We start from the raw sequence: 20,585 nt of genomic DNA, 5'->3' as shown, positions 1-20,585 counted from the left end.
CAGGTTCACCACTCAGAACGTGGTCCAGATTGTTTGCCTTTTATCTCATTTCCCTTTCATTTAGCAATATTATTGAGTGTCTACAATAGGTCTGGCAGCTAAACAAGATAAATGCATACCTTGTTCTCTGAAGCTTATAATTTAGTGGAGGAGGTGCATTATAAAACAAAGAATTACCTAATTACAATTGTGTTAAACGCTCAGGAAGAAAGGTATAGAAAGATTGTGAGTTTATAATTGAGGGATTAGTCAATCCAGGCTGAAGTGGAGTGTCAGGGAAGCCTTCGCTGAGGAAGTAATATTTAATCTAAGACTTGAAGGATAGAGTTTGGCCAGAAGAAGAAAGAACATCTGAAAAACTGCATTTAGAAGAAGGGGTTTAGGACATTCCTGAGAAAGATGGCCAATATAGCTGCAGAGCAGTAGTCACAGAGAAGCATAGTGGAGGAAGAGGCCAGACAGATGGGAAGAGCAAGTTCATGTAGACAAAGGGAAGAAAAAAGTGTCTTTCTATTTATTTGTTATTTATTTTTGAGAGAGAGCACAAGCAGGGACGGGGCAAAGAGAGAGAGGGAGACACAGGATCCTAAGCAGACTCCAGGCTCTGAGCTGTCAACGCAGAGCCTGACGCAGGGCTCAAACCCACAAACAGTGAGATCATGCCTGAGCTGAAGTTGGATGCTTAACGGACTGAGCCACCCAGGCGCCCCAAAGAGAAGAAAAGTTTTGAGTGTCAGAGCGGAGGAAGATCAAGATCAATTTTTCCTGTTCTAGAAATATATATAAATGGAAATATATGCTTTTTTGTGTCCAGTCTCTTTCACTCAACATAACATCTATGAGGGTCATTTATGTTGTATGTACAGTTTATTCCTTTTTTATTGCAGATTAGTTATGCAATTATACGAATATGCCAGGGTTCTTGATCCATTTTCCTATTGAGGGACATTTAGGTTGTTTCCAGTTTGGGCTATTGTGAATGAAGCTGCTGTGAACATTCGTGTAAAGGTCTCTTGTGTACATAAGTTTACAAATTTCTTAAATACCTAAGAGAGGAATCACAGGTCATAGGGTATAGACGTATAACTCTAAAATTGCCAAATCGTTCTCCACAGTTGTACCATTTTACACTTCCACCAGCAATATATGAGAGTTTGTTGTTCCACATCTTTGCCAACATTTGTTGTCAATCCTTTTAAATTCAGCCATTCTAAGTGGGCATAAAACAGTATCTCACTGTTGTTTTAATTTGCATTTCTTTGACGCCATTTACATTTTCCCTTTGTATATCTACCTTTGTAGAGTATGGTTATTCTTCTGTTCATTTTTAAAACTAAGCTGTTTATCTCATTATTAGTTGTACGAGTGCTTTGTATATTTTGGATGCAAGTTCTTTGTCAGCTATATTTTGCAAATCTTTTCTCCCACTTATATGTGGATTTTTTTAAAAAACTCAACTTACAGACACAGGAACAGATTGGTGGGAGGTGGAGGAACAGTGAAATGGCTGAAAGTGGTCAAAAGGCACAAGCTTTTAGTCATAAAATAAATAAGTTGTGGGATGTAATGTACAGCATGGTGACTATAGTTAACAATACTGTATTCTGTATTTCAAGATTGCTAAGGGGATAAATCTTAAAAGTTTTCATCACAAGAAAAGAAGTATAACTATGTATGGCAATGGATGTTAACTAAACTTAATGTGGTAATCATTTACAATGTATTCATGTATCAAATAATTATGTTGTATACCTAAAACTAACACAGTGTTATATGTCAATTATATATATTTGAAAAAGTCATTCCATTGCCTTCTGGACTATCATTATTTCTGATGAGAAATCAGATATACATCATTGATCTTCTGTCACATGTAGCTTTACTCTGGCTGCTTTTAAGATTTTATCTTTGGATTCAGCAATTTATGATATGTTTAGATGTGATTTTTGTATTTATCCTTTTTGGTTTCTTTCAGCTTTTGGACCCATACATCAATATCTTTCATAAAATTTGGTAAGTTTGCAGCTGCTATTTTTCTGCCCCATTCTCAATTTATTCCAGGACTCTAATTTCACCTTTTTATGGTCCAATTGGAATTTGAGACTTTATTTTTCTTCCATTTTTTTTCTCTCTGTTCTTCGGATTGGCCAATTTCCCTTAACTTACATTCAAGTTCACTAACTCTTTTTTCCCCACTTTCTCCAATTTACTATTAAATCCATACAGTGAATTTTTAATTTTAGTTATTGTATTTTTCAGTTCCAGAATTTCCATTTAGTTTTTCTCTTAATATTTTCTCTATCTTTGTTGAGATCCCATATCTATTCATTCATTATGCATTTATCTTCTCTTCAGTCCTTATAAAAATTTATAATGGCTGTTTTAAAGTCCTTTTGTGATCATTACAACATCTGGATCATCTTGAGGTCAGTTACTCTTGACTGCCTTTTTTCTTGAATCTGGATTATATTTTCCTGTTTCTTCACAGGTTTAGTCATTTTTTTGTTGACTGCTGGACATTATGTTTGATACATTGTAGCACCTCTGATCTCTGTTACATTCCTCTGGAGAGTGATTTTCAGGTCTTTCCTCCATTTTTAAATCAGGTTATTTGTTTTCTTATTTCTTAGTTGTAAGAGTTCTTTGTATATTTTGGATAACAGTCCTTTATCAGATGTGTCATTTGCAAATATATTCTCCCAGTCTGAGGCTTGTCTTCACATATTTTTTGATCATGTCTTTGCAGAGCAGAAGTTTTTAATTTTAATGAAGTCAGTTTATCAATTATTTCTTTTATGGCTTGTGTTTTTGGCGTTGTATTTAAAAAGTCATTGCCATACTCCAGTGTTACCTATTTTCTCCTATGTTTTCTTCTATGAGTTTTATAGTTTTGTGTTTTGTTTAGGTCTATAACCCATTTTGAGTTAACTTTTGGGAAGGGTGTTAGGTCTGCATCTAGATTCATTGTTTTGTATGTGGATGTCCAGGTGTTCCAGCATCATTTGTTGAAAAAAACTATTTTTGCTCCATTGTATTGTCTTTGTCCTGTATCAAAGATCAGATGACCATATTTATGTGAGTCTATTTCTGGGCTCTCTGTTCTTTTCTGTTGATCTATTCTTTCTCCAGTACCAACTGTCCTGATTACCATAGCTATATAGTAAGTCTTGAAGTTGGGTAGTGTCAGTCCTTTGACCTTGTTCTTTTCTTTCGATATTGTGTTGGCTATTCTAGGTGGGGTTTTTTTTTTTTTGGTCTTTTTTTTTTTTTTTTTTTGCCTGATATACACTAAAATCAGTTTGTTGGTGTCCACAAAATAACTCGCTGGGATTTTTATTGGGATTGTGTTGAATCTATAAATCAAGTTGGGAAGAACTGACATCTTGACAATACTGAGTCTTGCTACACAAGAACAAGGAATATCTTTCCATTTATTTAACCCTTTGGGTTTTTTTTAATTAGAGTTTTGTATTTTTCCTTATATAGATCTTGTACATATTTTGTTAGCTTTTACTCAAGTGTTTCATTTTGGGGAAATTATATTGTGTTTTTAATTTCAAATTCTACTCATTCATTACTGGCATATAGGAAAATGATTGACTTTTTTTTTTTTTTAAGTAATCTCTACACCCATTGTGGGACTCAAACTCACAACCCCGAGATCAAGAGTTGCATGCTCTACTCACTAAGCCAGTGAGGCACCACATAAAATGACTGACTTTTGTATATTAACCTTTCTATAATCACTTATTGTTTCAAGAATTTTTGCTGTTGTTGTCAGTTCATTTGTACTCTCTACACAATCATGCCATTTGTAAACAAAGACAGTCTTATTTCTTCCTTCTCAATGTTTATACATTGTATTTCCTTTTCTTGTCTTATTACATTCCAGTATGATGTTGAAAATGAGTGGCGAGAAAGGACATTCTTAGCTTGTTCCTGATCTAAGCTTCTGTGAAATTCACAGGTACCTCTGAGTTTCCCCTCCTTAGGTGGGACAGGATGGGAGAGTGAGTATACCATGAAATGTTACAGCATGCTGGAGTTGAGTATTTCCTTCTCCCCAGATTGGTTAAGCTCTGATAAAACTCCAATAGTTTAGGTTCTGGTAAGACAGTTTCTCTTTAGGGAAGGCCTTGTTAAGATGAACAGAATGTTCTGGCATGTTTCAAAATGGTTCCTTTTCTCCTCCTTCTTCCAGAAGTGTAAGGGAACTTTTCTCTGATATTCACTGTGAAAACCTGATCAAGGTGGGCTGGAGGTAAAACTCACTAAATTGTAAGGATGTCCCTAAGATTGGATACCCCCAGAGTTTGTAATCTCTCAGATTTGTCCACCCTGAACCTCCAGCAATTCATCAACTACAGTTCAAATTTCCTATCCTCATATTGGTTCTTGCAAGGGTTTATATACGAGTAAGTTGTGATTCTCTGTATTTGTCTATCTCTCCAATTTTGAGAGCCACAGTTTGCCTTATGATCTCATTTCTCTGACGAACCTAAGAAGAGTTGTTGATTTTTCAGTTTGCTTAGCTTTCTACTTGTTGTTATAATGGAGTGGCCACCTCCAAGTTCCTTGCATGCCACACTAGAAACTAGAAGTCCACTCTTTTTTTTTTTTTTTTTACCTTTTTTAGTTTCACTCAATCAATAAGCATTTCCTGAATCATTATATTCCGAGTACTCTGCTAGATATTGAGTATACAAGGATAAGTCCTTGCTGCTGAAGTTCACAGACCAAAAGGAAGTATAGACAAATTACAATACTATGTATAAAGGTTATGAAAGAAGTAAGCACAAGCTGCTGCAGGATCATAAAGTCTGGGACTGAGGGTTGAATTCAGGGAAGGCTTCCCCAAAAGGGTTAGATTAAAGTGAATCTTGACTAATATTAACTCAAAGATAAAGTGGGAAGTGTGATAGATACCATGTGCAAGGTAAATACCATTTGCACCATATGCAAAGGAAGGACCAAGATGGGTTTAAGAAACTGCAAGAAAAATAAAGTTGTCTGGAGCACAAGATAACATGGAGGGAGAGAATGAGCCTAAACGTTACTCGGCTTTCTACTTCATGACAATAAGGACCATGTTCAGCAGGAAACAGATGGCTTGCTCAAACTAGTTAATAGGGAGAGTTAAGGAACTATTTATAAAGTCCCCTTTGAACTGAAAAGGATTTGGGGAAACCATCAGTGAAAAGTCATTATGACTCCTAAGCCTGATCACATAAGTGAAAGGAGCAGTTAACAGAACAGAAAGGGTGGCTCTATGGAGAAGGTTGCCTGTGAGGAGCTCTACTTTAGGTAAAAGAACACAGACAACTCTTTGTAATCTGGTAAGGAGAGAACCAGGGAATAAACACACAGATCTCTGGACCTCTGATCTTCTGCCCATATCTACCATTGGTTAAACCTAATCAGAGACTGGATGGCAAGGGAACCCATTGATGTAGTCCATATCAGTCAGCCTTCTTGAACAAGGACAAGGATGAAGAGTTGGATCCAAAGGGACATATGAAAGATATCCAACACATCACTACACCCTCAGTACCTAACACAACACCTGGCACAGAGGAGGTATTGAATGGTTGAATGAGGTCATATAGGAAGCAGAAGCCTAATCTTGCTGGGTTTAACTAATTCATGCTAAGAAATTAGGACTTTACCTCATAGCAGTGGAGTGCAATCAGAACAGAGGAGAGACACATCAGATTTGCATCTTAGAGGCAAATTTGTCAAGAATAAACTGAAGCCTTGTAGCAGAAGTAACAGGTAAAAGGCTGTTATAGCAATCTAGGACAGAGATGACAACAAGATGTTCTAAGAAAAAGGAAACAGAAAAACAAAATGGACTTGAAAGCATCAAAGAGTTGGGATTGGCAGGATATGGCATGATTGAATGGTGGGAAACAAGAAAAGGACATAGGAAGGGGGTGTAGGATAAAAAGAAAAGAGCTCTCGAAGACCTCTTGGGTTTGGTGTGTCTATAAGAAACCTGGATTTGTCAGGCAGTTTGCTAGGTGTTTGAAACTCAACAGATATCTGGATTGGAGGAAGGGATTGGACTAGATCTGGCAAATGAGGCAGAGACACTGTACACTTCCTGTTAGTTCTGTTTCCTGGGGTGGGGGAGGGGCAGGAAAGTGTGTTAGGTCAGAGTGGGTTAGGTTCTATGGCAGTTGAGAAGAGCAATGAGCCAGAAACTGGGATGGAGAGAAGGGAAGGAAATGCCATGCCCTTACACAGGGTTTACAATTCCAGCATCCTGGGTTACCCAACATATAGGGTGAGGGAGCCTTTGTAAGCTAGGTAGTGGTGGGGTCCTTTTGCAGGAAGCAGCTTGTGTATGGCATGGGGGAAATGTCAAGGCAGGAGAGGCAAAGATCACTCCAACTTTTTTTTTCAATGGGGGACAGTTAAAAAGGAATATATTTACAAGTTGTGGGAGGCTCTGGAGCAAAAGACCCTGAAGTGTGGAGGGAGGAGGAGTTCCCATCCAGTAGAGGACCCAGGGTTTGTCTTTTCTGTGAGTGGAGATGGAGATGCCTGAGATGACATTCCTTTCATGATGTCCTCCTTCCTTCCCCACCACAGCCAATTCTCCCCTACCGCATGTACCACTTCTCTTCTATGTCACCACACCAGCGACAGCTTCTGGAGAGGACCCAAAGCTACATTCGCATGTTCTGTGCTGGCCTCATGGGCTTTATCTTTGTCCTGCTGATGTGCTTGTCCCCTTTACATTGGGTGCGGTTCATGGTAATGAAAGACAAGAAGAAACTCTTTGCGGGGCTCTGGACTGTGTGCCACCATGATCTCTGCTGGAGCCACGTGCCAAAAGCACCCTGTGAGTGCCTTCCAGAGCCTAGAGCCCCCTCCTTTGGTAGATCTGCTCAGATCCCCTACAGCTTGCCTCTCTCCCTTTCTCCTTCCCACAACTCTACCCCTTCTTTTCTCCCGATTCACAAGCATGTAAGGACAGCTCCTCCAAACAGGGTAAATTTATCCCAGTTTGTCTTCACTAGACTTCTCCAATGACTTCAAAGCCACAGCTTCTTAATTATTGGAAGCTAATGCCTAGTGACTTTGTTCTTTTTCCTCACAACTTCCCAGGGGGGAAAAATAGTAGTAATTTTCACCTTAATATGAAAGTTACCTCATAATATGCCTCTCAAGGTTATAATTTCAACTTTAATCTCATTGTGGAATAAATTATTTCTTTCCTTGTTAAAGGAATTCCACATGTCAATGAGGAGATGGAAAGAGGGTCCTTACTGGTGCCTGTGAGGCCACCCACTTGGTGGCTCCTTACTCTGACTCCATTAGATATAAGACAAGTGCTAATTCTGTCCTCCTCTGCCCTTCAGTCCCTTCCCTAGACCCTGTCTAGCCTTATTAGAGGGCAGGTCACCTCTTCTCCAGCCAAGCCTCTCCTTTTCTACTTCTCCTGGCAGACTACCTCCAATACTCCAGGGCCTTCTTCCTCATCTCTGCCTTCATCATCCTCATTATCATTATATGGCTCAGCACCTTTCTCACCAAAGGGACAGGAGACAAAACCCACATAGATCTGGGCATGTCCATCTTCTCTTTCATCTCAGGTACAAAATGATGAGGTTGGAAAAGTTTGTCCCTGGAGTCCCTGTACATCTTCCCCTTCTGGGCCATTTCTCCTTATTTTACCAAGTCATTCCCTACCTCACGTGAACACTGCCATCATAGGACCGTGTCTCTTCCCATAGGGAAGAAAGCTTTTGGTAAACTTTTACTCCTTATGGGGCTATTGCCTTTAAAGAGGGGACCCTGAAGAAACTATGCCTAATCCAATGGAAACATCTCTAGAAGTTGTTATCTGATGGACTACTAGAGGCGATATCATAGGCTGGAGGCCCTTGTGGCACTAAGACAAATTTCAATGTAGCTAGCTAGTACCTGTTCTAGTGGTCTTATTTATAGGCTCCACCTTAATAACCTTATTCCAGTTAAAGCAGAAGTTCTTCGTTCTCTCATTCTAGTTAATTGCCAAATGGGTCTTCCCATGACACTGCCATGTAATAGGCCTCCATGGCATAATTGAGATGGTTGAGGGTGACAAGGAAGTGCAAAGAGAGGGAAGAGGGTGGAATGGGAGGGATGGCAGAAGGAGGGTTATGATGGGTAGTGATAGCTTTCATTCTGATCCCAGGCACCTGCCTACTCCTCTGCCTCATTTTGTACCTGATGCAAGTGAAATTGTACAGTAGGAACGTCTTGGAGCCCCATTTCCTATTAGCCTACCGCCTCAATTGGTGGGGCAGTATCTTCTACATGACAGTTGGTGAGTCAATCCTCCTGTTAAACAGTGAAGGCACAGAAAAGAAATTTCTACATGGTTGGTCCCCTCTCTTTTGCTTTCTTTTAGTTGTATGTTTGACATATTAGAATCTCATAATTTGGAAGGGCTCTACAAGAGTTATTTCTATGTCAGTGAACAATTCTTAATAGCAAGTCCTTCCAATTGAAAACTTTTTTTTTTTCTAAAATGATACTTGTCCCTACACAGGTAGGAGTAAGATTCAGGAAGTAAAGATGGAAAAGACATTAACTGAGCTATGAATAGTTCTTCTGTCCTTCCAGAAGACATCTCTTAAATTCCCCTCTCCTTTTATTATATTAAATAACCTCTCCACCTTAATGGATCTCCAAAATAAAGCTTCAACACATGACATATGTTCCTCTGTAATATTACTAATATAAAGCAGAGATATAATATAGGAGTTTTGCCTGTGTAACATTTCACCTTTAATCCTGCTAAGCCACATACTTATTTTTATTCATTAATTAGCAATGGTCTCCAAACCATTGCATCACACACCCTATTAGTAAAACACTTTTCAGCAAGCATTCTGAAAAAACACATTTATTTATAAAATATGTACATGTATTATATGATTCATATATTTATTACAGTGTAAAATATACTCAAAAATGGAACTGAAAACAAAATTTGCTAAAAATGCAAAAATAAACTACTATTTTCTGCCTGTGCCCCAATGAATTGGCTTGCATACCCCTTGGGAAATACTGTACTACAGAAAAGCTGGGATCAATGTTTTGAATCTCAGCTCCTTAAAGATAATGAACAGGATATTCAGAAATGTATTGTAAAGCAAATTCTATTATAATTAAGCCAGTGCCTCAGGGGTGTTTGATGACTTAAGATTTTATCTATTACTAATCCACAACACTGACCCTGACCTTTTCTTTTTCTCTAGGGTTCCTCTCTGGACTCAATCACATAAGTTCTTGGGCTACTTCTCCAGATCAAAATCTCCTTGTGATTCCTATAACAAGGACAAGAATAGGAAATAGGGCCAGAGTAGACGGGGGACTAACTGAAACAAATGTAGGTGTTTCTACGTGGATGAATCAGGCACCAGAAAGGCGGTCAGGTTCAGTGGCACAATCAAGTGTCTACACAGAGAAAGGGACTCAGACAAAGACAGTAACCCAAAAAGTGCTAGAAAGTCAGGTTGAACCAGAGGTCCAGGCTGAGTCAGGGACCCACACAGAGCCAGAGATAGGAAGTGAATCAGCAATAAAAGATGGGTTAATAACTACAAGGTTAGCTACTGAGATAGAACCAATTGACACAGTACAGCCAAGGCCTGAGGCAGAGATAATTGGGAGTGTGGCTGATGATATGTCAAGCAATAGCCTTCAGGGTAATGAAAACAAAATGACCAAAAACTGGAATTATGAGGACAGAGATTCAGCTGAGAAAAATGAGGATGACAAAACAAAAAATTAATCTTAGATACAAGGTAGTGAGAGCAGAGATATTAAAAACAAACAAACAAACAAACAAACAAACAAACCCTAGAAGGCTTAAAGATGTTTTGTTGGGTCTGTAAGAAGTGTGGTAGGAGTATCAGAAGTAATTCTGATATAATAGTATGACTATTCTTTTGAACCGCCCCACCCCCCACCCCCCCACCCTGGATTATACCTCCTTCACGGAGCAAGTGGTATTATGGATGAAAGCAAGCCATTTGTATGGGTTAGGGCAAAGGCACCAATAATGTAAGGCTCACAAGGAAAGAAATGCAAAGCTTATTAAAGGAAGTTTCCATGTTAGTGTTGTGTGCTGTGACTGGGAAAGGTTGGCAGGAGATGAGATGCCCAGGCCACCAAACCTTTCCAGATTTCCATGACCACACAATGGCACATCTCAGTGGGACTGAAAGAACTTTCAGTTTGGAAATTCAAGCTCTCATTTTTGGTCCTTACTTCTCTAATTCAGTAGGTTGACTTTTGGCAAGCATTTAACTTTCTCTGGCCTAACATCCTTCATTGACCAGCTAGACTCTGAGATTTCCTCTAGTGCTCTTTATGGCCATGAATGATAAACAATGGAGAAATTATTCCTTTGGCCATTGGCTCATATGACCCCAGATTATTTTAGCAAGTAACTTAGTCTAGTCAGAGGAACTAAATTCAGTTCTCTACCTCCAAGGCTACTTTTGGCAACTCCTTATTTTTTTTATTTAGATACCTCATTTAAAAATGTAGCTGAATCCCACTGTTTTTAACTATTTGGAAGAACTAGAAAGGAAGAAAAAAAGAGAGAGGCAAAAGGCCTGAGACTCTCTGACAGAGTCTACCACATAGACTCAGGGAATTTCAGTGAGGCCTTAAACAGTTTCACAAAAGAGATTGTGGCCTTTGAAACTGGAAGCTAGTTTTTTGGTTGGAAATATTAGTAGTTCACCATGAAAATCCACTCTTAACTCCTTAAATAGTCACTATTGCTGGCTGCTTGCACCTCTAGCTAGTCAGTCAAATTTTATGACTCTTAATTTTGTCATCTTTAAAAGTGGCTTCAATAAATGATACCATCTCCATTCCACATATTTCACTTTCTGGCACATTAGATAAGGAACCAGGAGAGAGAAGAAGATGAACAGGGCAGGAAGCATTAAAAGATATTCCTCCCAGCATAATGAATTAACAGATGCCTGCCTTAACGTACAAATTCTCTAAGAGGATAGTTAAAATTTTGGCCATACCTTAATGTGTGTTACTTAAATCAACTGGATAATTACATAGCCAAATGTGACTAAGCAGATGCTTTGATAGATGACAGAGGAGAAAGAAGAAACTTTGCAAAGGGAAGGTGTAGTGGGGGGGAGAATTTTGTGAGCTTTCCGTCAGGATGAAGGGGCTGATTACCTGGGGGGCAGGCATACTGAAACAGTAAGAAGAAATGTGGGACACTGGTAAAGACAAACTTCATCTCCATTACAATTTTGTCTTCAACCGTGAAAGTATCCAACGTTTGACTGGTTTGGAAACCTGTAACCTGCATTTTCTTGTATTCATACCTGTCTTCCCATGCATCATCCATCCATTAAAAAATTATAAAAGTTATTGAACATTAATAAGTAGTTCACTGTGTAGAAGGGGATAGAGACAATAAGAGTAAAGGGTAAAAAACAGGTTTCTGGAATTCTCATAGCACACAGAAGTCTCAGCCCAATTCAGTCTAGGGGCTTAAAGGAAAGCCCCTGGAATTGGTAAAACATGAACGAGCTCAATCTGGAAAAAGAAAAATGATAACTAGAACTTGATCTAGGAGAAGAATCCCCGAACAAGTCTTTAGTGTAAAGCTGACTTTCCCAAAGGTTCTATAAACCGAATAATATTAGAGCAGCCTGTTATTAAAAGGTAGAAAGGAAAAACAAAATTTAATCAGCCATTTTTGTTCGTGGGACTCTAGCCTCTTGTCATAAATGCTTGGCTTTCCTTTCTCATTGCTTTCCTCTGTCCTCGTTTACTTTTTGCTACTCCATTCTTTTTTTGAGTAATAACCATTCCTTTCCACATTTTCTTACACATGGAAATTTCACCTTTTTTCAAACTTTATAACCAATATCACCTCTGGGTTTTCTTAAGGGCTCAGCTAATTATTTGAAAACCTTGTATAAAACTCTAGGTTTTAGAAAAGGTCCATCATCTAGCTTTAAAGGAAGGGTTTATTTCCTTTTCTGTTACATTTGCTCTTTGGAGTATTTTGAAAAGCTGTTCTGTAAGTTCTTCTTCTGAGAGTAGATGAAAACAACAGTATTAAACACAGTATTAACCTGTGATGCTTTTTCTTTCTCATCCTTCTGTTGTGGGAAAGTGCTATAGTTCTTCTACCCCTAGAGAAGGTATTTGCTCCACCACTCTCCTCTTTGGACCCTCCTGAGTGGCTAAGCTAGCTCAAAGGGCCTGCCTTTGCAGTAGGGTCTGAGGCAGAGACAGTCCTGATGCCTCATTCCAGAGTATCAGTGGTTCCATCCTTCTCTTCCCCCTCACTGTTCCAATTTACTAACAGAACTAAGTTAAAAATTTTAGTGTCACGAATAAAAACAATATAGTCAACATTCAAAAATCAACATCTAAATTAAAAATTAGCCATCTAACCAGTAGAATAATGTAGCAATAAAGCTTATAACAATAAAGAAAATACATAAGAATAAACACAAATGTGAAGGATCTATGTGAAGAAAACTAGAGTTTTCTTATAAGAACAGAAAACTTATTTAAATAGTAACATACCACCTAATTAGTCACATTCCAGCGTCCTCTATAGCTAGAGATGATCATATTACATATTTGTGGCTGATGAGACATCAGAGGAAATATGTTGTGGAGTTACAGAAAATACGTATTTGCTTTACAAACACTCCTGGCGCTTCTCCCAGTTTTTTCATTTTGCCTTAAATGATAGTGTGATGGCTAGAGCTGCAGCAGGTCATATTAGAAACACGAAGAGACAAGCACGAAGTCAGAAGCCAGCATCTGAGGATGGCATAGCAGAAATGTAGAAAAAAGCTTAAGTCCTTAATGACATTGTTGAGCTGGTGAAACAATGCCAAGAATGACCTCCTTCCAGAATTCTTGTTATATGAAAAAAATAAAGCCTTAATTAAAAAAAAATTTTTTTTTCAACGTTTATTTATTTTTGGGACAGAGAGAGACAGAGCATGAACGGGGGAGGGGCAGAGAGAGAGGGAGACACAGAATCGGAAACAGGCTCCAGGCTCTGAGCCATCAGCCCAGAGCCTGACGCGGGGCTCAAACTCACGGACCGCGAGATCGTGACCTGAGCCGAAGTCGGACGCTTAACCGACTGCGCCACCCAGGCGCCCCAAGCCTTAATTTTAAAGACAGCGTTAGTTTTCTATTATAGGCAGCTACATACTTTTCTAGCAAATACAAAGTATAAATACTACAAAACATAAATATAAAATCAGGTGGTGGAAGAGAAGAAAAGTGAGGAGAAATACTCTAGTGCTGATTTAATTATTCTCATAATAGGAAGTCATTGGACCCATCTATAGAAAGAATTAAAGGTATGAAGTTATCATTATGAACGCATTCAATAGAAAAAATGCAAACTTTCCAGCTTACTTTAAGAAATACAAACACAAAAAATGAAGGAAGCACAGACCACATTTTGAAGAAAATTAAATCTATAAAAGAAGTGTATCTGAAAATAATGATATGCTCAAAAACTGAATAACTCATTAATGAGTGTGAATACTTAATATTTAACTAATAAAAGAACTATGTGTTTCAGATTGAACCACAAAACAAAATCTGAGTGTTATATACAAAATGTATACCCCAAGCAAAGTGATTCAGAGGATTTTAAAATAGAAGGATGAACAATGAACATGTAGAAAAAAATTCAGAAAATAACATCATTTACAGTAATTGCTCAAAGAAAAAATGAAATACATAGGTATAAATCTAACAAAACATGATCTGTACACTGAAAATTATAAAACACTGATGAAGAAAATCCATGAAAGTCTAAATGAATGGGAGACATACCTTGTTTGTAGATTAGGAGACTCAACAGAATAAAGATGGTGGTCATTCTCCCCAGATTGAGCCATAGGTTTAAGGCAATTCCTATCAAAACACCAGCAAGGATTTTTGGTGACATAGATAAACTTATTCTGAAATTTATATGGAAAGTCACAGGCCCTAAAAACCTAAAACCTGTAAAAAGAAAAACTGGGAGGAATCACTGTACCCAATACTAAGGCTTGCTATAGAGCTGCATAATAAAGACAATGTATTGGTGAAGGGATACATAGATCAGTGAGACAGAATAGATATCACGCAAATATGCTCAACTGAAACACAAAGACAACATAGTGGAGGAAGGATAACCTTTTCAGCAAATGGTGCAGGAGCAATTGGACACCCCATAGCTATAAATATGAATGCCAACGTAAACCACACACCTGGTCCAAAAATTAACTCAAGATAGATAGATCATGGACTTAAATGCAAACCAGACTTATAAAACTTTTAGGATAGACACGAGGAGAAAATTTTCCGGACCTAGGTCTAGGTAAAGAATTTGTGGATATGACACCAAAGGAATCATGAAAGGGAAAAGTTGATAAATTGGAACTCATGAAAATTAAAAACTTTGGCTCTATGGAAGACCCCGTTAAGAAGAAAAAATCTCCTAGATGACTGAGAGAACATATTTTCAAGCCATGTATCTCACAAAGGACTAGTATCTAGAATATAGAACGCTTAAAATTTAATAATTAAAAAAGACACACAAATGGAACCATTCAATTAGCAAATGTGCAAGATGCATGAACATAGATTTTACCATTGAGGATATACAGAAGGCAAATAAGCACATGAAAAGATATCAAGCATCATTAGATATTAGAAGAAAGTAAGTGAAAAAACCATTGTGATGGGGTGCCTGGGTGGCTCAGTCAAGTGTCCAACTCTTGATTTTGGCTCAGGTCATGATCACAAGATCATGGTATTGAGCCCTGCACAGTGCTCCATGCTCCACACTGAGCATGAAGCCTGCTTGAGATTCTCTCTCTCTCTCTCTCTCTCTCTCTCTCTCTGTCCCTCTCCCCTGCTTGAGCTCTCTCTGTCTCTCTAAAAACAAGTGGGGTGGGGCACCTGGGTGGCTTAGTTGGTTAAGCATCTGACTTTGGCTCAGGTCATGATCTCACAGCTTGTGAGTTCAAGCCCCACATCGGGCTCTTTACTGACAGCTCAGAGCCTGGAGCCTGCTTCGGATTCTGTGTCTCCTTCTCATTCTGCTCCTTCCCTTCTCATGGCCTCTCTCTCCTTTAAAAATAAACATTAAAAACAAATAAAAAAAATAATTTTTTAATATTAATTTTTTTTTTTAAAAACACTGTGCTATATCACTGCACATCTATTTAGAATGGCTAAAATAAAAGAGTAATACTCCCAAATGCTACTGAGAATGTTGAGAAATCAGATCACACATATATTGCTGGTGAGAAGGTAAAGTGGTGCAATCATTCTGGAAAAGAGTCTGGTAGCATCTCATAAAATTAAACATACAATTACCGTATGACCCAGGAATTGTGTTCTAGGACATTTATTCTAAAGATACAAAAACTTATATTCACACAAAAAACATATACAGGAATGGCTATGGCAGTTTTTTTTATAATAGCCCCAAACTAGAAGCAATAAACGTAAATGTGAATGGTTAAGCTGTGGTCTATAAATACCATGGAATATTACTCAGCAGTAAAAAGGAACAAACTATTGATATGACAGTTCAGTCTCACAGACCATGAGATCATGAACTGAGCCAAAACCAAGAATTGGACACTTAACCAACTGAGCCATCCAGGCGCCCCAGACTTTGTTTTTACAGATCAGTTTAAAAATTCAAGTTAACAGGGGCACCTGGGTGGCTCAGTCGGTTTAAGCGTCCGACTTTGGCTCATGATCTCATGGTTCGTGAGTTCAAGCCCTGCATCGGGCTCTGTGCTGACAGCTCAGAGACTGGAGCCTGCTGCGGATTCTGTGTCTCCTTCTCTTTCTGCCCCTCCCCCCCCCCCACTCGTACTCTCTCACTTTCTCTCAAAAATAAAAATAAACATTAAAAAAAATTTTTTTAATTCAAGTTAATGATCCATTATAGTGGAAAGAGCATTGCCCTAAAAGTTAGGCAATTGCAATTCTAGTGCCAACTCTGCTGTTGGTCACTTAGGGAACAGGCAAGTGAGTTTACTCTGTTGAGCTTCAGGTTCTCCTTTTATAAAATGAAGGACTTCTTAAAGTCCCTGCCATCTCTAAACCTAGTCAATTCTACTTGTTTGAACATTCAGAGAAACCAAGTACATATTATACAGATTCTAATTTCTAATGCTTTTGCAGTTTAAGAGAGATTATGCAGGCTCCTGGGTAGTTCAGTTGGTTAAGCATCTGACTTCGGCTCAGGTCATGATCTCACTGTTCGTGAGTTCAAGCCCTGCGTTGGACTCTGCTTGGACATCTCAGAGCCTGGAGCCTGCTTTGGATTCTGTGTGTGTGTGTGTGTGTGTGTGTGTGTGTGTGTGCGTGCATGCCCTCTCTGGCTCACTCTCTCTCTCTCTCAAATAAACATTAAAAAGTTCTTTTTTTTTTTTTAAAAAGAGAGATTATGCATGTGGAGCTCTGTCATCTCAGAAGAAAGGTTCTACATGGTGTCCATAGAACTCGTGTGCTATCACTGTAATGGTAACTTTGAAAAAACCTCTCTGGAGAAAGTAGTGACAAAAAGCTGTAAAGCCTCTTTGTTTACTAGTGGTAAATAGGTATGCTGGTAGCCACCCCCAAAAACTGTTTTGGCTCTGACTCTAGGTTTGGTAGGATATTGCAAACTACATCGTACTTATGCCAGCTTTTTAAGAGTATAAATAATTACCTTTTTATAACTAAAAAAATAAATATGCATATGACATAAGTATATGACAGTTCGGTCTCACAAACTGTGAGATCATGAGCCAAAATCAAGAATTGGACACTTAACTGACTGAGCCACCCAGGCGCCCCTCGTATTTTTTAGTTTTGTGCATTTACTCTCCAATGTCTTGACCTCATTCCTTCCATGCAACTGTCAATCTCTCCTGTGCCTAGGTTTCCCAAAAGAAGCCTAGTACATTTCTCTAATCCTGCACTATTTCTACCCACTTCCGAATTCAGCTCCTTCCTTCAGTTGCTCTGGGTGGACAAGTATCTAACACTGGCTTGTTCTCTCGCTTGGCTCAGGGAACACGGTCTTGGAAGCCTGTTCCTACTATGACTCAAAGGCTCACAATTTCACCAAAGCTCAGATTTCCACAGAGATTTTGGTCCATTATTTAAAATTCTCGTATGATCTAGTTTTGTTCTGATTGTCTTTCTCTAATTAACTCAATCCTAGAGTGTTTCCTAATCCATAGTTTCCCTCTGCACCCCATACCCTTTTCTCTCTCCCCCACCTCCACACCCAAATTCAACTTCTTTGACCCCCGCTTCTACACTGTTTTAGTGACATTCCTACCTATCATGTTACTATTTAAAAAATTTCATATACATTGAATAACAACCACTGTTTATTGAGTGCTTACTATGTGCCAGCAGCTCTATTAAGCATTTTACATATAATATGTCAATCTTACACACTCTTGTGAGATAAGTTCTATCAGTTCCTCCACTTTCCAGATGAGAGCCAGAAAGATCAAGTGACCTACCAAAGTACAGAGCTCGTTAGGTGGTGACCCAGGATTTGAAACCAGACACTTAAAACATTTTTTTAAATTCCATATAATTAACACATAATGTTATATTAGTTGCAGGTGTACAATATAGTGATCTAACAATCCTATACATGACTCCGTGCTCATCATGAGTGTGCTCTTAATCCCCTTCACCTGTTTCACCCATCCCTCCCCCCCACCTCCCCTCTGCTAATCATCTCTGTTCTCTATAAATAAGAATCTGTTTTTGTCTCTTCTTTTTTGTTTGTGAAACCAAACACTTTGATTCTGGAGCCTCTACTATATTGTTTCCAATAGAAACATGGATTAAAGCAAAAAGCAGGAGATTAAGAAGAAAGAGATGAGGGTTTTCAGTTTTTTTGACACTGAGCTAATATCACTTTGGACAGATCACGATCTTTCTGATTTTCTCATTCGTAAAAAAAAAAAAGAGAGAGATTGAAGTAGAGATAACGAGACTCTCATTTCGTAATATTCTGTGATCCTGTTGTGTGAAAAATGTATTTTTGGATTTTATTTTTTCTTGCCATTGCATGGAAAGGTTTTGGAATTTTGCCATTCTCCCATATTTTCATATTTATTCTAGAACTAACTCACATAACAACAGTGAAACACAGGTGTGTGTTCTATCTCTATTTCTATAAAACAGAATGTTATTTGGGTAGGATAAAATTTTAGAAAATTTTAAATCTCATCCCTATTTATCTGGCGTTTTAAGATCTGATCTCTCCATGGTGGCATTAGATATTTACAGGTGGAAAATCATTGTGGCTTTGCCCATGAAATCAGTGTTTATTTGGTACATATCATATAGTTTCCACAGCTATAACAATTGGTTATTACATGTTCATCTTTGAAACATCAATCTATCTTGTTATCTTTTTCTGATCCCATGTTCCTATTTATTTCTTGAATTTATTTTTCTTTACGTTTATCAAGCCTAAATCCAGTTTAATTTTAAGAATTAAGATTGAATTAGGGGCGTCTGGTTGGCTCAGTTGGTAGAACATGTGAACTCTTGATCTCGGGGTAGTAGGTTCAAGTCCCACGTAGGGCATAGAGCTTACTTTAAAAAAAAATCAGAATAATTAAGATTGAATTAGCAATTTTAATGGCTCCAGAAGTAGAACTCCTTATTCTTTTAAGCTGAAATATGTTGAGAAGATCAGCAAGGTCAAGGAGAGAGGGCAGGTGGGGATAAAAGAGTAAAGCCCTTTTGCAAATAGGCACACTTCCACAAGCTGAAAGCAGGTCTTTCAATCTCAGTAGGTCTTCAGTCCCTCTATAAGAATTAAAGTGTGTTTGTTCATTACCTTTTTTATTCTTTGGAAAACATTTTAACTACCGTTATAATTATCTTGACATTGCGTATTTTGCCTCCTCTTTTTTTGGAGAAGTCAGTAGTAAAGGAGGAATTTAACTTTTAAAATGACCTATTATATAAACTTATTGCAGGAGTATAAAAAAACAGGCTTAATTAAGAAAAGAAAAATTATTTTACCTGAAATGTGATGGTTATAGAACTCTGTAAATCTATAAAAAATAATTGAGTCATACACTTAAAATGGGTGAATTTTATAGTATGTAAATAAAATTTTACAATATGTGAATGAAAAATCCTCTTAGCCTTCTTTCTGCCCATACAAATGTACATACACTGTATAACTATCGTTTAATACTGGTTTTAACTTCCTTTTTTTCCTGTTTATTCAGATATCATGACCATCTTTCCAGATCAAATATTTCTCTATAGTATCATTTTAAGTGGTTAGCATAGTTTTTTATTTTATTATAATTCGTTTTACCAACTAATTCCCTGAACACTTTTGGAGCTAGACTTTGATACTAATTTCCTTAGGTTAATTTACTAGAAAAAAATGTTGCTGGATCAAAGGATATGATCACTGAAGTCAAACTTTCACTTTTTGCAGACAACATGATACTCTACATGGAAAACCCGACAGACTCCACCAAAAGTTGGCTAGAACTGATACATGAATTCAGCAAAGTCGCAGGGTACAAAATTAATGTACAGAAATTGGTTGCATTTTTATACACCAGTAATGAAGCAACAGAAAGAGAAATAAAGAAAGTGATCCCATTCACAATTGCACCATGAATCATAAAATACCTAGGAATAAATCTAACCAAAGATGTAAAAGATGGCTATACTGAAAACTATAGAAAGCTTATGAAAGAAATTGAAGAAGATACAAAGAAATGGAAAAACATTCCATGCTCATGGACTGGAAGAATAAATATTGTTAAAATGTCAATACTACCCAAAGCAATCTACACATTCAATGCAATCCCAATCAAAATTGCACCAGCATTCTTCTCAAAGCTAGAACAAACATCCGACTTCGGCTCAGGTTGTGATCTCACTGTCCGTGTGTGTTGGAGCCCCGCGGTGGGCTCTGTGTGGACAGTGTAGAGCCTGGAGTCTGCTTTGGATTCTGTGTCTCCCTCTCTCTCTGCCCCTCCCCTGCTCACGTTCTGTCTTTCTCTCTCTCTCAAAAATAAATAAAAATTAAAATAATTAAAAAAAACCGAATTTGACCATTTTAAGATTTTTTTTTTCTTGCTTATAAACTGCCCTCTGGAAAAGCTGTACTAATTTGTACTCTTATGAGTCATTCTGTTCCTGCTGCTCCTCTCAAAACTCAGAGTTTTATAAAATCTATATACCATTTTGACAGGTGAAAGTTGTATATTGTTATTAATTTCCATTTCATTTACTAATAAAGTTGCACTTTTTTGTTATTTATTGGACATTTGCATATTAGTTTACGTCTCTCTCTACCCCCCAAACACACAAAGTATGTGTATTATTAATTCATGAGATTTTAGAATACATTAAAGATAAATAACCTTTTGTCATACACGTTGTGAATATTTTCCCCATTTTGTCTTTTATTTATGATTTTTTTTTAACAGAAGGAAGCTTCAAATTAGTCACATCTATTCGTCTTTTGCTTTAGAGATTTGCCTTTGGTGCTATCC

The 20,585-nt window shown here is 37.8% G+C and overlaps 1 protein-coding gene across 5 annotated transcripts; it reads left to right on the top strand.

Moving 5' to 3' along the window:
* The first annotated feature begins 760 nt into the window (after window positions 1-760).
* Window positions 761-19,553, top strand: LOC123582750 (transmembrane protein 202-like). Of its 5 annotated transcripts, XM_045449169.1 has the most exons (6): window positions 5,330-6,286; window positions 6,595-6,847; window positions 7,455-7,601; window positions 8,186-8,317; window positions 9,255-9,385; window positions 19,514-19,553. In XM_045449169.1, exons 1-6 carry the CDS (start codon window positions 6,173-6,175, stop codon window positions 19,520-19,522), a joined length of 786 nt encoding a protein of 261 aa, XP_045305125.1. In that variant the 5' UTR covers window positions 5,330-6,172; the 3' UTR covers window positions 19,523-19,553. The 5 variants fall into 5 exon arrangements, with proteins under 5 accessions (XP_045305123.1, XP_045305125.1, XP_045305121.1 ...); XM_045449167.1 differs by lacking the exons at window positions 5,330-6,286; window positions 19,514-19,553 and adding an exon at window positions 761-2,013 and having other exon boundaries at window positions 9,255-10,116; XM_045449165.1 differs by lacking the exon at window positions 19,514-19,553 and having other exon boundaries at window positions 5,339-6,286; window positions 9,255-10,116.
* The last annotated feature ends 1,032 nt before the right edge of the window (window positions 19,554-20,585 follow it).

This window comes from Leopardus geoffroyi, chromosome B3 (genome assembly GCF_018350155.1).
Source record: "Leopardus geoffroyi isolate Oge1 chromosome B3, O.geoffroyi_Oge1_pat1.0, whole genome shotgun sequence".
In the NCBI taxonomy this organism is placed as follows: Eukaryota; Metazoa; Chordata; class Mammalia; order Carnivora; family Felidae; genus Leopardus; species Leopardus geoffroyi.
This window is presented reverse-complemented; position numbering and strand designations above follow the sequence as displayed.

Coding starts and splice junctions, on each gene's coding strand:
- LOC123582750 (XM_045449165.1), top strand. CDS start 6,173: ATGGCAGTTGAGAAGAGCAATGAGCCAGAAACTGGGATGGAGAGAAGG. Junction 6,287..6,594: donor TGGGTTACCCAACATATAGG/GTGAGGGAGCCT, acceptor TCCCCACCACAG/CCAATTCTCCCCTACCGCAT. Junction 6,848..7,454: donor CCACGTGCCAAAAGCACCCT/GTGAGTGCCTTC, acceptor TTCTCCTGGCAG/ACTACCTCCAATACTCCAGG.